This window comes from Triticum aestivum, chromosome 2A, assembly GCF_018294505.1.
Source record: "Triticum aestivum cultivar Chinese Spring chromosome 2A, IWGSC CS RefSeq v2.1, whole genome shotgun sequence".
NCBI classification, from domain to species: Eukaryota; Viridiplantae; Streptophyta; class Magnoliopsida; order Poales; family Poaceae; genus Triticum; species Triticum aestivum.
This window is the reverse complement of record NC_057797.1, coordinates 567,314,315-567,335,397: the sequence shown is the minus strand read 5'-3', so window position 1 is coordinate 567,335,397 and position 21,083 is coordinate 567,314,315. Positions and strand designations below refer to the sequence as shown.

The following is a 21,083-nucleotide window of genomic DNA, read 5'->3' as shown; positions in this document are numbered from 1 at the left end:
CGCCTTTTCAGTCGGCGCCGGAGAGGTGGTCCGAGGGCGCTTGGTCGACTGTGCAACGGTCGCAACCCCCTTGCCACGTTCAGTCGAAGGGTCGTGGACAAGCTTTGACCGCCTTTCTGAGCGCGGTGGTACGACCTCCTCCTCCTCTTCTTCCTCGTCTTCAGCGTCATCTTCATCACCGTCATCGTCGTCATCGTCATCATCCTCAGCAACGTCCGAGTCCCATTCCTCCTCCTCCTGGCTCTCGCCCCCACTCGCCTCACCCTCCTCAGTCGGAGCCTGTGCTCCATTGGGCATCGAGTACAGCTCGGTGAGGGCCTGGTAGACATCAAGACAAGGATCAATTGACCAATTGGCAGAATAAACAGAAATGAATATGACAAGAACACAGTGGAGGGCAGAGCAGGCATACCTTGTTTGGATCACTATTGTGGTCGAGTGGAGGAATCCTTCTGGCTCCGCGTGGGTTGTCCTTGTTTCCGGTAACGGCGACCATCCATCTTTCCAGAGTGACATCGTCGACTGCTTCTGGATGGACTCGAGTCTCGTCTTCAGTCCCAAAGTACAACCACATGCAGTGGCTCTGGAACTGAAGGGGCTGGATACGACGCCTAAGGAAAACCTCCAGGAGATCCATGGCCGTCACTCCCTCCCGAACCAACTGCACCACGCGCTCCATCAACATCTTCACGTCAGCTTTCTCCTCCGGAATCAACTTCAGAGAGGAGGGCTTGTTCACTCGGTCCATGGTAAACTGAGGGAGTCCACTCGACTGCCCCGGCGTCGACTGATCCTGGCAGTAGAACCAGGTCGACTGCCAGCCTCTAACTGACTCGGGAAAAGACATGGCTGGGAAGGTGCTCTTATTCCTCACCTGGATCCCCAGGCCCCCACACATTTGGACGACTCGGGTTCTTTCGTCGCCTGGGCTCGCCTTCTTCACGGTCTGAGAGCGACACGTGAATATATGCTTGAACAAGCGCCAGTGCGGTCGACAGCCCAGAAAACCCTCACACATGGACACGAACGCGGCAAGATAGGCGATAGAATTTGGGGTAAAGTGGTGGAGCTGCGCTCCAAAGAAGTTCAAGAAGCCACGGAAGAAAATACTCGGCAGCAAAGAAAATCCACGATCAACATGGGTGGCCAAGAGCACGCACTCACCCTCTTCTGGCTGGGGCTGCCACTCCTTCCCCGGAAGCCTCGCAGCTCCATGGGGGATCAAGCCCTCATTGGCCATGTCGAGGAGGTCTTTCTCTGTGATGGTCGACTGGATCCAATCTCCTTGGACCCAGCCCTTCGGCAGGCGGGATCTAGACGAAGACCCGCCGCGGCTGGTGGATCTCCCCTTCGGCTTCTCCGTCGCCGATGCCTTCTTCGCGCGTTCCAGCGCCGCCGTCTTCTCCTTGGCCATGGTTGCCGGTGAGACGCGCGAGGAGAGGTTGGGCGGAGGCGAGAGCGAGTGCGTCGGGTAGAGACGAAGGGAGCAGAGAAAGAAAATGCTGAGGCACTGTACAAGAAACCCTCGCCGGGCGCATTTATGAGGTCCCTTCCGAGTGGATGACAGGTGGGCCTGGTCGATCTAATCATATCCAGGAACAGTTATGCAGGCGAGATACGTGGCGAAGAAAACGGCGCGGAGATCGAGGCGTCTATGTCCCGTCCCATCCGAACGCCACGGTCCGCTCCGCTTCGCGCGCTTCCCCAAATTTCGCATCCCGCGGAATCCGCGAATGGAAGATCGGTCTGTCAGACACGGGGTTTCCTGCGATCCGTCGCTCGGAGATCGTCGGAGCCCGAAAGATCACTCGACGAAAGAAGAGAATGGATCGAGTCGACTGAAGACAAGTTGCTCACTATCGACGAAGAGATTCTTTGGTCCAGAACAACGCACGACTAGTGTGCAAAGGTTAATCGGAAACAACATCAACTCCTTCCTCACTCGAAGCCTCAATCCATTCGGGGGCTAATGATGGGGTCATGTACCTAGGGTAGGGTCACAGACCTGATCTAAGTACCCTGCCCAAAGACACCCTTGGAAGAGGTCACCTTCCAGTCGACCAACGAGGGACTCACTCGACTGGCTTGAAGGACTCGACCACGAAGACTCACTCGACCACCAGAAGGTCAAGAGGCACTCTGCACTGCAACAGCCTGTAATTAAGTAGACTTTATGATAGTAAAGGCACTTTATGTGGGGCGTTACCAGTAACGCCCCGGACTTAACTCATCTTAAACCCTCTCCTACGTGGGCTGGCTGGGGTCCTGGCGCACTCTATATAAGCCACCCCCCTCCACAGGCAGAGGGGTTCGGCACCTTGTAACTCATATACACATAATCCACTCGACCGCCTCCGGGCTCCGAGACGTAGGGCTATTACTTCTTCCGAGAAGGGCCTGAACTCGTACATCCCTTGTGTTTACAACCTCTCCATAGCTAGGACCTTGCCTCTTCATACCTACCCCCCACTCTACTGTCAGGCTTAGAACCACGACAACGGAGTCACCACCACCTCATGTTCTACATTGGGAGGCCAGATCTGGAGTCCGTTTGGGGCTCCGGCGAGGGGGATCTTCGTTCTTCATCATGACCAACCCTTCTCCATCGCCAATTCCATGATGCTCCCCACCGGGAGTGAGTACTTCCTTCGTAGGCTCACTGGTCGGTGAGGAGTTGGATGAGATTCATCATGTAATCGAATTAGTTTTGTTAGGGCTTGATCCATAGTATCCACTATGTTCTTAGATTGATGTTTCTATGACTTTGCCATGCTTAATGCTTGTCACTTTGGGCCCGGGTGCCATGATTTCAGATCTGAACCGTTTATGTTATCACCATTATATCCATGTTCTAGATCCGACCTTGCAAGTTATAGTCACCTACTACGTGTTATGATCCGGCAACCCCGGAGTGACAATAGCCGGGCCCACTCCCAGTGATGACCGTAGTTTGAGGAGTACATGTATTCACCGTGTGTTAATGCTTTGTTCTGGTTCTCTATTAAAAGGTGGCCTTGATATCCCCTAGTTTCCAATATGGACCCCGCTGCCATGGGAGGGTAGGACAAAAGATGAGATGCAAGTTCTTTCCATAAGTACGTATGATTATTTACGGAATACATGCCTACATTATATCGATGAACTGGAGCTAGTGTCGTATCGCCCTAGGTTATAACTGTCTCATGATGAATATCAGCCAATAAGTCACCAATCCAATGCCTATGAATTCATCCTATATTGTTCTTGCTAAGTTACTACTGCTATCATCACTGTTACACTTGCTACAAAATTATTTCTATCACTGTTACCGTTACTGCTACTACTATTATCAAAACTATCATACTACTTTGCTACCGATTACTTGCTACAGATAATTAACATGCATGTGGAATTCAAGAAGTCAAGCCTCCCCAACAAAGCAAAGAGGCCTAAGGTTCAGTTTATACCCTTCCGCCTTTGCAGGAAAATAAGCAAGATTTGCAAAAAGGTATTGGAGCTTGAGCGGGAGATCAGTGAACTAAAAGAGGAAAATTCCATCCTCAAGTGTTAGCTGAGGAAGAAGGACAAGACCTCTACCTCACCACCACCTTATTCTTCATCACCAAAAGAAAATTGAGTATCGGGTATGGGCACTCCCCTTGGCTTCTGCCAAGCTTGGGGGAGGTGCCCCGGTATCGTATCATCCCCACTATCTTTTGCCTTTACTTATTTTTGTTCGATCCACAATTATCTTTTGCTTTAGATGAATAAAAGTGTAGTTCGATCTTTTCTTTTCGAGAATTTTCTTAGTGAGCTATACTTGTAATCGTGTGTGAGATATATAATAAAGTTTAGTTTGAGTTTTTGCTTTCTTTACTTCTTTGTAGCAATAAGAAGAAAGGAAATAAATAAAAGGAAAGGAAATAAATCAAGAAGATCATATGCTAATCTTATGATAGGTGATGACACCACATAAGGAAAAGTAAGTAGAAAATTTTATTAGATATTGACAAACATAGCATTGGTCAATGATGCAACTCATGAAAGAATTAATAAGGGAAGAGAAGATTCACATATAAATATACTATCCTGGAAATCTTTTGTGATTGTAAGCCCCCATCAAAATATTATATGCCAAAATTGTTGACGTTGGACAAGGAAGACAACTTAATGATTTATGTTTGTTCATATTCGCATAGAAGTCATATTGTCATGGATCCTTTAACATGTGGTGCTTGCCCCCTATCTTTGCTAGCCAAAAATTCCGCACTAAGTAGAGATACTACTTGTGCATCCAAAAACCCTTAAACCCAAATCTTATTTTCAAGTGTCCACCATACCTACCTAAGGATTGAGTCAGATCCTTCAAATAAGTTGTCATCAGTGCAATAAGGCACTAAAAATTGCTTCTAAAAGTGTGAGATCATTTAGTGTAAGAGAAAATTGAGCATTGTACGAACTTGTGATGGTGAAGAATAAAAGCGACAGACTGCATAATAAAGTTTGCCATCATAAGGGGCAATACAACGTTCTTTTGCACTAAGGGGTTGAGCATACAAACAAATAAGCGCATGGCAACCTCTGCTTCCCTCTGCGAAGGACCTATCTTTTACTTTTATGCAAAGAGTCAAAAGTTTTCTCTCTATTTCTTTTTATTTTTCTCCTTTGGCAAGCATCATGTGGTGAGGAAAGATCTAGGCACATATGGCCAGCTGAATATGGGTAGCATGAGTTATTATTGTTGACATCACCCTTGAGGTGAATACGTTGGGAGGTGAAACTATAAACCCCTATCTTTCTATGTGTCCAGTTGAAACATTTTGCTCATGTGTATGCGGTGAGTGTTAGCAATCATAGAAGACTAAATGATGGTTGAGTATGTGGACTTGCCTAAAGGCTCCGATACATGACCCTAGCTTCCTAAAAAGCTGATGAATTGTAGTTGCAAAGTTGACTGAGAACATAGTTTGTTGGTTTCCAACAGAGTTTATGCTTTATACTTCGATAGGGTGATGAATTGTCACTTATTCATGAGAAGTCTATGATAAAATACCTATGATAAAAGTTTTATGTTAAAGTTTGTTGCTGTTTTAATAATCAACATGATGCTTCTATGTTCGTATTTTGTTTTTATCGAAACCTCTCTCTCTAAGCATGTGGACATGTTTTTCGATTCCGGTTTTCGCTTGAGGACAAGCGAGGTCTAAGCTTGGGGGAGTTAATACGTCCATTTTGCATCATGTTTTCCTACTGTTATTTATGATGTTTTTATGCATAATAATGCTTTTTGGAGTAATTCTAATGCCTTTTCTCTCACAATTTGCAAGGTACTCACAAAGAGGGAGAATTCCGGCAGCTAGAAATCTGGACCTGGAAAAGCTACGTCGTGTTACCTATTCTGCACATCTCCAAACAAGCTGAAACTTTACAGAGATTTTTTATGGAATATATAAAGAATATTAGAGCAAATAAGTACCAGAGGGGACCCACCAGGTGGGCACAACCCACCTGGGCGGGCCAGGGAGCCCAGGCGTGCCCTGGTGGGTTGTGCTCACCCAGGCCCACCTCTGGTGCCCATCTTATGGTATATAAGTCATTTTGACCTAGAAAAAAATAAAGAGAGGACTTTCAGGATGGAGCGTCGCCGTCTTGAGACGGAACTTGGGCAAGAGCACTTTTGCCCTCCGGTGGAGCGATTCCACCTAGGGAACTTCCCTCCCGGAGGGGGAAATCATCATCATCATCACCAACAACTCTCCCATCTTGGGGAGGGAAATCTCCATCAAGATCTTCAACAGCACCATCTCATCTCAAACCCTAGTTCATCTCTTGTGTTCAATCTTGTTACCGAAACTATAGATTGGTGCTTGTGGGTGACTAGTAGTGTTGATTACATCTTGTAGTTGATTACTATATGGCTTGTAGTTGATTACTATATGGTTTATTTGGTGGAAGATTATATGTTCAGTTCCATTATGATATTTAATACCCCTCTGATCTTGAGAATGTTTATCACTTGTGAGTAGTTACTTTTGTTCTTGAGGTCACAGGAGAAATCATGTTGCAAGTAATCATGTGAACTTGATATGTGTTCGATATTTTGATAGTATGTATGTTGTGATTCCCTTAGTGGTGTCATGTGAACGTCAACTACATGACACTTCACCATATTTGGGCCTAAGGGAATGCATTGTGGAGTATTTATTAGATGATGGGTTGCGAGAGTGACAGAAGCTTAAACCCTAGTTTATGCGCTATTCCGTAAGGGACTGATTGGATCCAAAAGTTTAATGCTATGGTTAGGATATATCCTTAATACTTTTCTCGTAGTTGCGGATGCTTGCGAGGGGGTTAATCATAAGTAGGAGGTTTGTTCAAGTAAGAACAACACCTAAGCACTGGTCCACCCACATATCAAATTATCAAAGTAGCGCACGAATCGAATCAACATGATGAAAGTGACTAGATGAAATCCCCGTGTACCCTCAAGAACGCTTTTCTTACTATAAGAGACCATTTTGGTCTGTCCTTTGCCTCAAAAGGATTGGACTACCTTGCTGCACTTTTGTTACTAATATCATTACTTGCTCGTTACAAAATATCTTGCTATCAAACTACTTTGTTACTTACAATTTCAGCACTTACAGACATTACCTTGCTGAAAACCACTTGTCATTTCCTTCTGCTCCTCGTTGGGTTCGACACTCTTACTTATCGAAAAGAGCTACAGTTATCCCCTATACTTGTGGGTCATCAGCCATATGCAAAGAGATTTCAGTAGGTGTCAACTTATTCAATTCGAGTATACGATACAAAAAAAAGGCATAACACTAACACCAGCTCCAAGATCACATAAAGCAATTTTAACATAGTTTCTTTTAATGGAGCATGGTATAGTTGGTACTCCTGGATCTCCAAGTTTCTTTTGGTATTCCACCCTTAAAAGTATAATTAGCAAGCATGGTGGAAATTTCAGCCTCCAGTACCTTTCTTTTATTAGTAACAACATCTTTCATATACATAGCATAAGGAGGCATTTTAAGCATATCAGTCAAACGCATACGCAAAAAGATAGGTCTAATAATTTCAGAAAAGTGCTCAAGATCGTCATCATCCTTTTTCTTGGATGGCTCAGGAGGAAAGGGCATGGGTTTATGAACCCATGGTTCTCTTTCTTTACCATGTTTCCTAGCAACGAAGTCTCTCTTATCATAACATTGATTCTTTGATTGTGGGTTATCAAGATCAACACCAGGTTCAATCTCTTCATCAATATCATTACTAGGTTGAGCATCAACATGAACATCATTATTAACATTATCACTAAGTTCATGTTAATCACTAGATTGTGTCTCAGCATCAGAAATAGAAATATCATTGGAATTCTTAGGTGTGTCTATAGCAGGTTCACTAGCATGCAAAGTCCTATCAGTTTTCTTTTTCTTTTTATTACTAGGACTAGGTGCATGACTATTAACTCTCTGAGAATCTTGCTCAACTCTCTTAGGATGGCCTTCAAGATACAACGGTCCCTGAGTCATTTTACCACCTCTAATCATAACCCTAATAGCATTATCATTGTTCTTACTATTCAACTTTAAGCAAATCATCTTGTGCCTTAAGTACTTTCTCTACCTGAGTTGTAACCATGGAAGCATGTTTACTAATAAGCTTAAGATCATTAATAGTTCTACTCATATAATCACCCAAGTGGTCAAGCATGTAAGCATTACGTTTGGATTGTCTACTAACATAAGCATTGAAGTTTTCTTGTTTAACAATAAAATTATCAAACTCATCCAAGCATTGACCGGGACTTATTATGAGGAATATCACCTTCATCAAATCTATGGAGAGAGTTTACCTCTACTACATGTGTTGGGTTATCAAGACCATGTATTTCTTCAATAGACGGTAGATTCTTAACATCTTCAACTTTAATACATTTTTCTTTCATAGATTTCTTTGCCTCTTGCATATCTTTAGGACTGAGAAATAGAATACCCCTTTTCTTCGGAGTTGGCTTAGGAGTTGGTTCAGGAAGTATGCAATCATTATCATTACTCAATATTTTATTAAATAGCAATTCAGCTTGCTCAACAGTTCTTTCCCTGAAAACACAACCAGCATAACTATCTAGGTGGTCTTTGGAAGCATCAGTTAGTCCATTATAAAAGATATCAAGTATTTCACTTTTCTTGAGAGGATGATCAGGCAAAGCATTAAGTAATTGGAGAAGCCTCCCCCAAGCTTGTGGGAGACTCTCTTCTTAAATTTGCACAAAGTTAAATATTTCCTTTTAAGGCAGCTTGTTTCTTATGAGCAGGGAAATATATTTTGGAAAATTAGTAAATCATATCCTGGAGACTACGCACACAGCCAGGAGCAAGAGAATTAAACCATAACTTAGCATCACTCTTTAAAGAGAAAGGAAACAACTTAAGAATATAATAATAGCAATTTTTCCTCATGAGCAAATATGGTGGCTATATCATTTAATTTATTAAGATGTGCCACAACTGTTTCAAATTCATAACCATAGAAAGGATCGGATTCAACCAAAGTAATTAACTCAGGATCGAAAGATAATTCATAATCCTTATCAGTGACAAAGATAGGTGAAGTAGAAAACTTAGGATCATATTGCATTCTAGCATTCAAAGACTTTTCTTTCAGCTTAGCAAACAATTTCTTAAGATCATCTTTATCATTACAAGCAAGAAAGTCTCTAGCAGTTTCCTCATCCATAATATAACCCTCAAGTACAACAGGCAATTCATATCTAGGGGGAGAATCATAATCTCCAGTTTCAATAAAATCACCAGTTTCAGTAATTTCATTCTCTCTAACTCTAGCAAGTTGTTCATCAAGAAATTCACCTAGTGGCACAGTATTATCAAGCAGAGAAGTAGTTTCATCATAAGCATCATGTATAGCAGAAGTGGCTTCATCAATAACACTCGGCATATCGGAATCAATAGCAGGTGTAGGTGTCGCAAGTTTACTCAAAACAGAAGGTGAATCCAGTGCAGAGCTAGATGGCAGTTCCTTACCTCCCCTCGTAGTCGAGGGAAAAATCTTGGTTCTTTGATCTTTCAAATTCCTCATAGTGATCAACATATATAAATCCCAAGTGACTCAGAGAATAGAGCTATGCTCTCTGGCAACGGCGCCAGAAAAAAGTCTTGATAACCCACAAGTATAGGGGATCGCAACAGTTTTCGAGGGTAGAGTATTCAACCCAAATTTTTTTGATTCGACACAAGGGGAGCCAAAGAATATTCTCAAGTATTAGCAGCTGAGTTGTCAATTCTACCACACCTGAAAGACTTAATATCTGCAATAAAGTATTTAGTAGAAAAGTAGTATGGAAGTAATGGTAACGGTAGCAAAAGTAAGAGTAGAGGATTTGTAGCAATCGTAACAATGCCAACGGAAAAGTAACTTAGCAAAGATCAATATGAAATGAGCTCGTAGGCAATGGATCAATGATGGATAACTATGTCGTATGGAATTCATCATGCAACAGTTACAACATAGGGTGACACAGAACTAGCTCCAATTCATCAATATAATGTAGGCATGTATTCCGAATATAGTCATACGTGCTTATGGAAAAGAACTTGCATGACATCTTTTGTCCTACCCTCCCGTGGCAATGGGGTCCTATTGGAAACTAAGGGATATTAAGGCCTCCTTTTAATAGAGCACCGGACCAAAGCATTAGCACTTAGTGAATACATGAACTCCTCAAACTACAGTCATCACCGGAAGTGTCCTGGCTATTGTCACTCCGCGGGGTTGTCAGATCATAACACGTAGTAGGTGACTATAACTTGCAAGATAGGATCAAGAACACAAATATATTCATGAAAACATAATAGGTCCAGTTCTGAAATCATGGCACTCGGGCCCTAGTGACAAGCATTACGCATAGCAAAGTCATATCAGCATCAATCTTAGAACATAGTGGATACTAGGGATCAAAACCTAACAAAACTTACTCGATTACATGGTAAATCTCATCCAACCCATCATCATCCCTCAAGCCTACGATGGGATTACTCACACACGGCGGTGAGAATAATGAAATTGGTGATGGAGGATGGTTGATGATGACGATGGCGACGATTTCCCCTCTCCGGAGCCCAAAATGGACTCCAGATCTGCCCTCCCGAGGAAGAACGGGAGGTGGCAGTGGCTCCGTATCGAAAAATGCGATGAATCCTTCTCTCTGATTTTTTCTCCCCAAACGTGAATATATGGAGTTGGAGTTGAGGTCGGTGGAGCCTAGTGGTACCCACAAGACAGGAGGGCGCGCCCTCCACCCTTGTGGACAGGTGGTGGGTCCCCTCTGGTTGATTATTTCTCCAATATTTATTCCAAAAATAATCTCCATGAAGTTTCAGGTCATTCCGTGAACTTTTATTTCTGCACAAAAATAACACCATGGCAATTCTGCTGAAAACAGCATCAGTCCGGGTTAGTTCCATTCGAATCATGCAAATTAGAGTCTAAAACAAGGGCAAAAGAGTTTGTAAAAGTAGATACGATGGAGACGTATCACTTGCAAGAGAGGGTTGCTTTGGGGTTGCAAGCCAGTGATCTTTGTTGATGGTTGCCACATAAAAACTAGATACAAAGGTCAACTACTTGTAGTCATTGGGATAGATCTAAATAACTACATATTTCCAATAGCCGTTGTTGTGGTTGAAGTGGAGGGCACTCCTAACTGGAAGTGGTTTCTTGACACACTCAAATGGGATCTTGGCATCATAAACATTGAACCCTGGAGTATCATGTCGGACAAACAAAAGGTAATGCCTCTTCATCTTCATATGCTTGTCGATGTTTTTGCTGTACTTGCTTATGTTTATGTTGCCTACCTACCGTGGTTGAAGAAATTACATGTTTATGTCTATAGTTAAAGCCTTTTGAAAATATGCTTATGTTCTTGTTGCATGCAATGTACAGGGTCTCATTAATGAGGTTGACCAGTTGAAGAACCGTTCCCTGAGTCAGAACATAGATTCTCTGTTAGGCACATGTGGTTGAACTTTCTGCAATCTTTCAAGGGAGATATTCTGAAGATTCAATTGTGGAGGATAGCAAGGAGCAACACAGTTGAGTTATCTGAGAAGGGCATGCAGAAAGCTGTTGCCAACAAGTGGCTTCATGAGTTGGAACCCAACACGGGTTAAAGCTTTTCAAAGTGATTTGCCAAAATGTGATATACTGCTTAACAACATATATGAAGTAAACTAGGTCAATCCCGGAAATAGCATCTGGATTTTAACATTTCTGGCAAAAACCATCTGGTTTGCATCTACTTTGGACACAAGCAATTGATCAGACATAGAACAGAGACTCATATAACTAATGTAGATTCATCAAACATAGCAAAGGTTCAACATAGCATTGCCACTTCAGCATACACACCATTACATCACATTAAACCAAAGTAAACTAGGACTGACACTAGTACATCACAATAACTACTAACTAACACCAGTGGATTATCCCAAAATGAACCTACACAACGAGCACTTCTTTAGCATCTTCACTTCTCAAGCAGCACCTAGCAGCACCAATGGCATCTTCACTTCTTAAACATGAGCATCACCACAACAACAACCATCATCTTCATGAGCATCACCAGCTCTCTCCGAAGCATCATCACTGCACAAGCTTGCTCCCTAGTCACCACATTTGCACAGTCATTCTTTAGAGCCTTCTTGGACCAGCTAGTGGATGCATTCATAAGGGTAAGCTCCTATGCATTCAAAAGTTCCTCCCTGCGTTCCTCCGCAACACCAATAGCATCCACAACGGCATCGTCGACGAGATAGTGTTTGTCAACAACGTACTCAACGTATTCCAATCCCCAATGCCAGAAATCGCAAGTCACCTATCCCAAAATACATGCCAAGGTCAAAAACTTGAATCTTTGCATCCAAAAAACCAAATAGAAATCATGGAAATGAAAAAAAATATCAAAGAGAATCACTAACCCCATGTTTCTGGCATTTGCAAAAGATCCACCCGCCGTGCTTGTCAGTCGTGAAGACATACATGTGCACCTTCTCCTTGCTGCTCGGGCAACAGATGAGGGGCAACACCAATGCCCTACCGCAGACAACAAGGACGGAGGAGCTTGCGACAGACATGAGCACCAGAGGGGAAGGAACTGACGCTGAGATGGCATCTCTCGGGTTCAGGCAGGTTCCATAGCGGCGGTGACCAAGGTGGTGGCGGAGCAACGCGAGAGGGGAGGATGCTAGGGATTGAAGAGGGGCTGCCGCGGATTAGGGATTTGATGAATTGGGGATTTTTGACTTTTTACACAAAACACCTTCATGCAAGATTGGCCTGATCAGAGAAGAGTATGTGACGGTCAACAAGTGGTCAAACTAGGCCTCTATGCACCGCATACATCGAATAATGACCTTTTTTCACGTCAAATCGTATATAGTGACCATAATTAGCGTATTCCCAAGTGCATGGACCATCGGTGTATTTATCTCTTTTTCCTTTCAAGTGGGCAGTGGCGTGCGTGTCTTCGCGTGGGTAGCTAGGACAACCAATGTTGCCCTGTGTGGGCCGTGGTGACGGTTTTAACCCAATTTTCCATGTATTAACCAAACAAAACTTTTTTCTTTAATGAATTGAGATCCTTCAAGGCCGACTTAGAAAAACTTGATAGCTGGGCTGAGTCTGTTTTGTGTGACTATATCTCAGAGGTTAATATCGTAAGAGCATCTCCACTAGTCCCTCCAAGAGGCCCCCCAAGATCACTTTTTCACCGCTGACAGTGAAAAAAGTCCACACTCACGCCTCTAGGATCACTTTTTTCACCGGATTCGTGAAATTTTAGCGCCGGCATTCCCACCCCAAACCCACCCCCTGTGGGCATCTGGGGGCGCCGACGATTTGTTTTTGCATGCAAAGGCCCACATGCAGCCTCGCAGCACCCTCTCTCCTTTCACTTTTCATCTGATACATGCAGGAGAGCTCTCTCTCTCTCTCCTTGTCTTTTCTTCCAACAACCACGCACCCGCGCCGCTCGCCGTCTGCTTGCCGCCGTGCTCGCCGTCGGGGCCGCCCTACGTGCATGCTCGCGTGCGGGTCCGGAGCCGCGGCAGCTCGTCGCTAACGCCGCGGGAGCTCGTCCGCCGGTGTGTGGCTGTGGCATGGCCGGGCTGGAGCTCGCTGCACGCGGACGCCGGCTCGCTGCCTGCGCGCCTCCGCCACCGCACGGTCGCGGTTGCCCCTCGTCGCGGTCGCGCTGCTTCAACCTCCGCCATCGAGGCCGAGCTGGAGGCCAGGGAGCGGGCGGGACGGCCTCCTGTACGCGCGGTGGCCGGGCGAAGCAGCGCGGGCGCGACCGTGGACGCCCGCCTGGACGACGCGGCCGAGACGATGTGGACAGAGCTCGCTGGAGCGCGCGACGGCCGGGCGGAGTGCGCGCCAGCCGGGACGACGACGTCCGCGACCGCTGCGCCTGGCCCGCCCTAGGCCGCGCCTGAGCCAGACCTTGCGGCACCCCGCGCCCGCCCGCACTGCTGCCGCTGCTCATCCCTGGCCGGCGCTTCAGACGCCATGGCCGGAGCAGCGCTCCCGCGCACGGTCGTGCGCCCCTGGCCGCGCCCCCTGCCCGCTTGGTCGTGCCCCTACGAGCACTTGCGAGCTGCTGCTGCCTCCTGTGCGCCGCGCCTCGCCTCTGGCCGCGCCCCCCGCCCGCTTGGTCGTGCCCCCGCGAGCACTTTGCTGCCTCCTGCGCGCCCCGCCTCGCCTCTGGCTGTGCCCCCTGCCCGCTTCGTCGTGCCCCCGCGAGCACTTGCGAGCTGCTGCTGCTTCCTGCGCGCCCCGCCTCGCCTCTGGCCGCGGCCCTGCCTGCTGCTTGCGTCGCTGCTGCTGCTGCCTCGCCCTGCCTCACCTCTGGCCGCGCCCCCTGCCCGCTTGGCCGCCTCGACGCCGCCGGCGACCTCCTTGGCGAAGGGGATGGACTCCGCGCTGTTGTCCGCGACTGCACGGCGGCAGACCGGCGAGGGCCGCGATGGCGAGTGCGCGAGACATGGAGAGGGAGTGCGGTGGCCGGACTGGCAGTGGGTACATGCGTGGGGGGGGGGGGGGGCAACGAGTGGATAATATTTCACCCCCAGAGTAAATGTTTCGCCAGAACCCCCCGAAAGGGCGAAAAAAATGCCTCTTGAAGGCTCAACGGCTGGAGATGCTCTAAGGACCATCACATACTGAGTGAGATTATGTCTCTGCTCTTGGATACTTTGGGTTGATCAGGCACAAGTAGGAGCAGAGCATTAAACAAGTCCTGCCTGGGGGTTCGTTAAGTAAAATTAACCTCAGCTAGCTTTGACTGCATGTCTATCCCTAGACTCTAGCAAGCCAGCCAGCCTAAAAACACTGGCCACTGATTTCCCTATAAAACCTCAACAAAACCCAACCCTGTACCTTCTCTTCAACTCCTATTGACACACGAACACACATAGCAGGAAAAGATAGAACACCATGAGCTGCACCCGGATCAGTGGCGCAGTCCTCGTTTTTGCCTTGCTCTTCGCCTCGTTATTGCTCACGCTCTACCTTCCCGCTGCTTGTGCTCGCCATGGTGAGTTCCTTACTGTCTTCTCTTCACCCATCGACATATCTATATCTGTATATATTTTCCTCCTTTGTTACTTTGTTGGCTTTGTTGAGATGGTAAGATTTGCATACATCCCTTGTTAAATCGTGGCGCTACTGTATTACTATCTCTGCAGTGGTGCTGCTAGAGGCCCAAGATGGCCTGAACATCGGAGGAGGCCGGCAGCAGGTGGTTGGTGATGACGCAGGAAAGGCCGTCCCCGTCTCGAACGCCGGCGGCTCACGGCCAGTGAGGACGGTGGAGTTGCCCGCGGCGAGGAGGCACCGGGTGGACGCGGCGGACGAGTTGCACGACATGCTGAGGAGGGACTACGCGTGGAGGGCGAGGCGCCGCAAGCCCATTCACAACGACGAGCCTCGCGACGACAAGCCCTAAGTCCGTCAGACCTTCCCCGCAGCGCAGCTAGGTAGAATACATAGTTACAAGAAGCTTAGCTTAGCCAGAGCCGCTCTCTGCTCTACTACTGCTACTACTACAACTAGTCAGCTAGATTTGCAGGCTTGCAGGATACCCAAATACTCCCTTTGTCCCATAATATAAGAACGTCAAGTTGGTACTACAGTGTATCATTAGCTGGTCAGCCTTAATCTGGCATCCAAGATGGACATCAGGTTTAGCCCTGTTTTCTGCAAGGACTACTGGCAGGAGTTCGTGCGGAAAAAGGGGCAGTTTTGTGCCGGATGTGCAGGCTTGGGGGGTATGCTATATCTACATGTAATGTCCTATATGTCCACCGGTAATCAGGTTTGCAGAATATCAGCGTTCTATGTGTGCCAAACTTATTTTGTTGCTTGTTCACATTCGGGTCATGGCAAACTGAACTCGTTCTGGTGAGTGTAATAGCTTCGACTCTTGCTCTGTTTTGGGCATCATTGCTCGTGTCGCACTACATGTATGTATAAGCAATCAGGAATGCTGGCAGTAGTACATGAAAGAAAGCTATACCTCTTCATTTCTCACTCACAATCTCTGCAAATTACAAGCCACTGGCGAATCCGACAAGCCATCAACCTCCTGCTATTTGTAAATAAAAATAAAAGAGCAGGGCATGTGGGGGGAGAAGAGCAAGGAAGGGGAGAAACGATCAACATTTGAATGAATTTAACATGGGCTGGCTAACACTAGCTCAGGCGCGAGGCCGCCGGCCATGAGCTAGACTCATCAGACAGTTAAAAAAAATGCTCTCAGAATTTACAGCAGAGGACCCTGTAACCCCAGCCCCGGTCTCGCCTGAAACGCCTGCGGTCCGCCTTTGCCATCCTCACCGGGCTGCTGTTCCACTCTGCCTGTAGCCTGTGGATCAACACATATGAGTTTATGTTACTTGAGAAAAAAGAATGTAGTGGTGATACTATTCAGATGTCTTCACTTACACTGGGAATGCGAAGGACCGAGTACTCGTCGTGCTGCTATCCGAACGAAGAGAAGTGTTGCCAATGTGAGCAGAGGGCGCTACCGCGTCCAGCGTGATGTTTGCTCCAGAGAAGCTCGACTCAAAGGGGTTGCGAATGCCGCCCCGAGTCGTCAACTTTGCGCCATCAGGTCCATTCTGCTGTACCGCCGACTCCGTTTGCGAAACCGTAGAGCTCTCTTCGCCGCCGTTGCTTTCCTCCCTTGTCTTTGTGCCATCCCCCATGTCTCTTGGGTTGAAGTCATGTTCATCTTCGACAGCACCGGTCTCGCACTTCGGATGGTTCTCACTCTTGACATCACTAGGCTCTGCACCATGTGCTCCATCAATTCTCATCTTGTTACCGACATCTCTCTGATCACTGCTCTCTTCAGATGCTTGGACATCCAACCTGCCTGAACTTTCTTCTATAGAATCTAGTCTATTGTGTTTGATTCTGGTTTCATCTGCTGCAACAGAATCAAATCTACCTGGTGCACCCTTGATGATGTCACTAAAACTATCTGTTCTTTCGACAAGACCTCCTTGATCATGGCTCTCTTCAGATGCTTGGACTCCCAGCCTGCTTGAACGTGCTCCAACAGAATCTAACCTACTACTGTCTCCAATTCTGGATTCAGCTGTCTCAACATAATCAAAACCTCCCAGTGCGCCACCGTTGACAATATCACTGAAACTATCTGTCTTTCCAACAGGACACATGGGTACAACAGAAACATCGTCGACAATGGTAGGTAGAGCGTACTTGGATTCCCATGTGTCCTCTAAAGATCCGTAGGCGATAAAAGGGTTGTAGTGATTAGCTGGATTCAATCCTCTGTTATCTAATTCTGCACCATCTTCTTCAGGAATTGCAGCTGATAGCCCATCAGAAGTTGATTCAACTGGTAAACCACTGAGGGAACTGGACTCTGGTGCAGTACTAGATCCAGTTTCATGACAATCATTTGATGCTACCTGTAATGACAGTAATCATACTGAGAGGCGGAATATGGAGATAAATGATATAATAACAAAAAAATAATTTTAGTTTAACATTCGATTGCATTTATTGATCCGAATAGGAACACCAGGTGGCAAGACTAGTTTCCTGGAACAGATCATTGAACCAAAAAAGCATATCAACTAAATTCTGCTAGTATGGTCAGTCACCAAATAATTGCGGTACATGTTTAGGGCAATCATATATTTTATGAGAGCAGATTGGTGATACTGTAAATCTATCATACCTCATCAATTGCTTCTCCATCGCAAAATGGCTTGTGAGTTTCACAGGTCTCAGAAATTACTGTGCCCACCTGCTGGCACTGTTTTGCAGCTTCATGACTTGGTAACTGTCTAGGACTTGATTTCTCATCGTTTACATTGGTAAATTCATCTGTAGTCTTGTTGCCTTCAAGATCATGTGCTTCGCCAGAAGAATATTGTTCCATCTTATTACCATCAGTAGCACATGGAACATGTAGGGTAACAATTTGTGACTCTGATTCATGTTCAGTTTTCAAAGGATCGGCTCTTATTTCTTCCATAGTATTACCATCAGTAGCATGCACGACATGAAGGGGAACTATCTGTGACTTATGTGCAGTTTTCACAGGATCAACTCTTATGTCTTCCTTCAGATCACCATTTGCATCGGCCATTGAAGAATCAAAGATTGGGCACACCTTTTCACTTACTACCTTCTCTCCAGAACCCTTTTGATCAGCAAGCACTCCCTCATCAATGCAGACATCCTTGACAAAATGCCCACCATAATCCGAAGAAACCACAGAACTTGGCAGGCTGATCTCAACAACATCCTTGTCATAAGAAACATCCTCGATCCGTATTTGTCTGGTTTTACCTCCCTTCTCATGCTCAGCTTTCACAAAACCATGTTCTGATGAATTGGTCTGTTCAACCATTTTATCTTCCAAAAGATTGTCCTTAGTTTCCCTTTCAGATTCACCGTCTACTTTAGGGCCGCCACTGCCTAAAAGCTCATGAAAAGCATTGGTATGGTAAGGCCTTTCATTATCTGCACGAGGACATCAAAAATCATCAACCATTAAAAGTGTGAAGTGTGAACAAAAAAGAAGACTAGTTCACAAGTTAACAATCTGTACCACAATTAACACTGATGGTTTCTGATTTGAACAGTCAAGCAATTACTAAGACCATAAAAGGTTCAAACGGACAAGAGATACCATCATGATGGAATGAACAAAAGAGAACCCACGCTAAGTCGTAAGTTCTGCCGTTGGTTCCCTATCATTTAGCTGTACTGTCACTTTAACAATCAGAAGACATTAAGTTTTCATTCACAATGTCTCTGTGACAGAGACAATGCAGTTTTCTAAGTTAAGCGAGGCTGCTGGTAGTGTTGAAAGAATAAGACAAAAAACACTAGCCAAAATATTAATTTTGAAATGAGAATTGACACTTGACAATCTTCCAACCAAAGAAGATGAGGGAATAGATGACTGCCTTTTGGTCACATCAAAAGACAAAAGGCTGATAGGAACTGATACATAATGAGGAATTTAGCCCCTGGTTCAGGTCCTCTTCAACTAGGATTTGGGTGTTTTTATTCTCCTTGGTTGAAAAGGACCTAGTTCCTCGAAGGTACTCTAGAAAAATAGATACAAGATGAAACCTTCTCTACAAAAATCGATACAAGATGAAACCTAGTTACAGTATGGCAAATGATAAGAGACATACTACATCGTAAGCCATCGAGTGACTACTGACTAGATGTTTCATTTACTTGTGTTCATGGAATAACAAAGTGAGATCTATGGTAATGATGCACACAAGCTATCAATCAGTATATGCAATTCAAAAATCAATCAGTGTATCAAAAATGTAACGTAATCAGTATATGCTATCAATCTATCGCTAAACCAATTAATTTCTGCTCTTTTTTAAAAAACCAATCAATCTCAGCTCTATCCAGTTAAGAAAAAAAATCGATTTCCAGCTCAAAAAAGCCTGGTAAAAATAGGTGTGATCTCCACTTCCCTGCCAATATATGCAGTGTGCAACGACAACCTCTGAAGTCTGAATACATAAGACTGCAGTTCACCAACCATGTACTACCGCTCAAAGCATACTAGTACTACAATGTAGTGATAAAAAAACATATACTAGAATCATGTACAGATTATTTCTTGCAGATAAGCGAATGTCGTACGTACATCGTCGCGGATAACGAAATCAACAGTACAAGAAGATTGATGGAAGAGGAAGAGGGAGCCTCCCTCGCTTATTATTACCTATCTTCATGATCTGCACGGTGTATCTCGTTACGGCCTAGCCATGCGTGAGGAGATGCCTTGGGGAACAGAGCTGATTACTTCCTGCCATTAAAAAAAGCAAAAGCAAGATCCACAAGTCAATGCTCCATCCATCCATCCATCCAGGAAAAAAGAGAGCCCATGCCTGCCTCCTGCGGAGCAGATCGGAGAAAACAAAAGAGCTAGAGCTCCTAACCACCGACGCTAACGCTAATGGCAGTGCCCATTTATCCGCAGACAGACGCCGTGCTTTGTGGATTTCGTTGGTGTGGAAGAGTGTTGTCTGTCCTGATAAAAACCAGGCACTTTACTTTGCACCCTCCGCACAAGCTAGTACTATACGGACAAAAGAGGAGGGACAGAAAAAAAGAAGATGGGTTCAGTTGAACCTCTGAAAACACCATGCTTGAAAAGGATCTGGAGATTTTGGAGCAGAGACAAACGGGAAAGAGAAAAGAACAAAGTAGCATTGGAGCAGAGGAAGCAAAGGGAGGGAGGGAGGCCGGAAACCTGGATCACAAGTCGAGAACAATCCCCCGACGTTTCCCTCCCTCTCACGAAACGAAGCAGAGACGCGGCCGGACGGCGGCGGGGCCGAGACAAGAGCGACGGCGTGGGAACTCTGATGCGTCGTCCGGCGGTGTCGAAGAGTATTAAATACGCAGGACGGCGGTGGCTGTGCCGCCGGCCCCCCACCGCAGTAAATACATGCAGCGGGCGAGAACGGAACCGCATGTATGTAGGTTGTAGGGCGATGAATAGTAGCGGACGAGAGGGAGGGGAGTCGGGGAAGATCGCTACCTTGGCCCCCTTTCTCCCGGATGATACGCCGGCCGGCGGCTCTGTCGGCCTACTCCCGATGGCGGCACTATGTTGTATCCCTCCTACCAATCCAGATCAAAATTCGTCAAGGGAAAAGACGGGTGGAAACAGGGGAAGAAGATGCAGAGCCGCCGGCCATGGACGAGAGGCTCACATGCAGAACCGGCCATGGACGACGGAGCAGAGCACTACCACACCATGGGGTGTGAAGAACAAGAGAACAAGACAAGTGAGGGAGTGGAGAAGGAAGGAAGGATCGAAGGAACCAACTGAGGAGAGGACTGACCTTTTCCTCCTCCCGTGTGTTGCTGGCCGAAGCACCGCAATTCTCTTGGCGAGTCCTCCCTGCCTGCGTGCCCGGCTGGACCAGAAAACCCGGGAGAATCGGCGGGGGCAGCGGGGGCCGGCGAGAACGGGATCGCGGCGAGCCCGAGGACCCAAAGAATTCCGAGATGCAATATAAAAAAGGGGGCCGGAGCGGGTGGAGGAGACTTAAATACACGGTGCGTGAGCGGAGACGAGAGCAGTGCAATAAATCTCGATTAGGTGGTGTCGTCGTGTATTTACGCTGCCGCCCCTGGCTCTGCGAACGAGGATCGCTTCGAGAAGAAGGCCCTGCGGATTTTCTAACGTGCTGTTCGTTATTTAAGCCCACCGACTTCTGCATATTCTTTTCTTTTCTTCTCATTCACCGTTTCTTGCTGCTACATTTTCCATTTCAAATATGTTTTGCTTTGTACTAGATTTTTCTAGGGACAATGCAGTGAGGTTGTGACGAGAATGGTTCAAAGTGTAAGGGTTGCATTTGATATTTGTGGGGAATGGATGCTGTTGCTAAGTTTATTTGTTTGGAAAAGGCTCTAAGTTATTTTATTTTGTGCTGTATTCCACAATATATTATTAGAAAGTTTTGATAGTGGAGACGGGGAAG

General features: G+C 46.0%; 2 protein-coding genes across 4 annotated transcripts; one reads left to right on the top strand and one right to left on the bottom strand.

The window, feature by feature from the left end:
• The first annotated feature begins 14,154 nt into the window (after positions 1-14,154).
• On the top strand, positions 14,155-15,246 carry LOC123189469 (uncharacterized). The gene is made up of 2 exons (XM_044601896.1): positions 14,155-14,605; positions 14,757-15,246. The coding sequence occupies exons 1-2, from the start codon at positions 14,506-14,508 to the stop codon at positions 15,014-15,016; spliced, it is 360 nt and encodes a 119-aa protein (XP_044457831.1). The 5' UTR covers positions 14,155-14,505; the 3' UTR covers positions 15,017-15,246.
• A 324-nt stretch (positions 15,247-15,570) lies between these two features.
• LOC123189468 (uncharacterized) lies at positions 15,571-20,686 on the bottom strand. Of its 3 annotated transcripts, XM_044601894.1 has the most exons (7): positions 20,439-20,665; positions 20,307-20,340; positions 20,132-20,214; positions 19,310-19,393; positions 17,282-18,072; positions 16,015-17,009; positions 15,571-15,934 (listed from the first exon to the last, which is right to left on the bottom strand). In XM_044601894.1, the coding sequence occupies exons 4-7, from the start codon at positions 19,317-19,319 to the stop codon at positions 15,826-15,828; spliced, it is 1,905 nt and encodes a 634-aa protein (XP_044457829.1). In that variant the 5' UTR covers positions 19,320-19,393; positions 20,132-20,214; positions 20,307-20,340; positions 20,439-20,665; the 3' UTR covers positions 15,571-15,825. The 3 variants fall into 3 exon arrangements, with proteins under 3 accessions (XP_044457829.1, XP_044457827.1, XP_044457828.1); XM_044601892.1 differs by lacking the exon at positions 20,307-20,340 and having other exon boundaries at positions 20,439-20,680; XM_044601893.1 differs by lacking the exons at positions 20,132-20,214; positions 20,307-20,340 and having other exon boundaries at positions 20,439-20,686.
• Between the last annotated feature and the right edge of the window lie 397 nt (positions 20,687-21,083).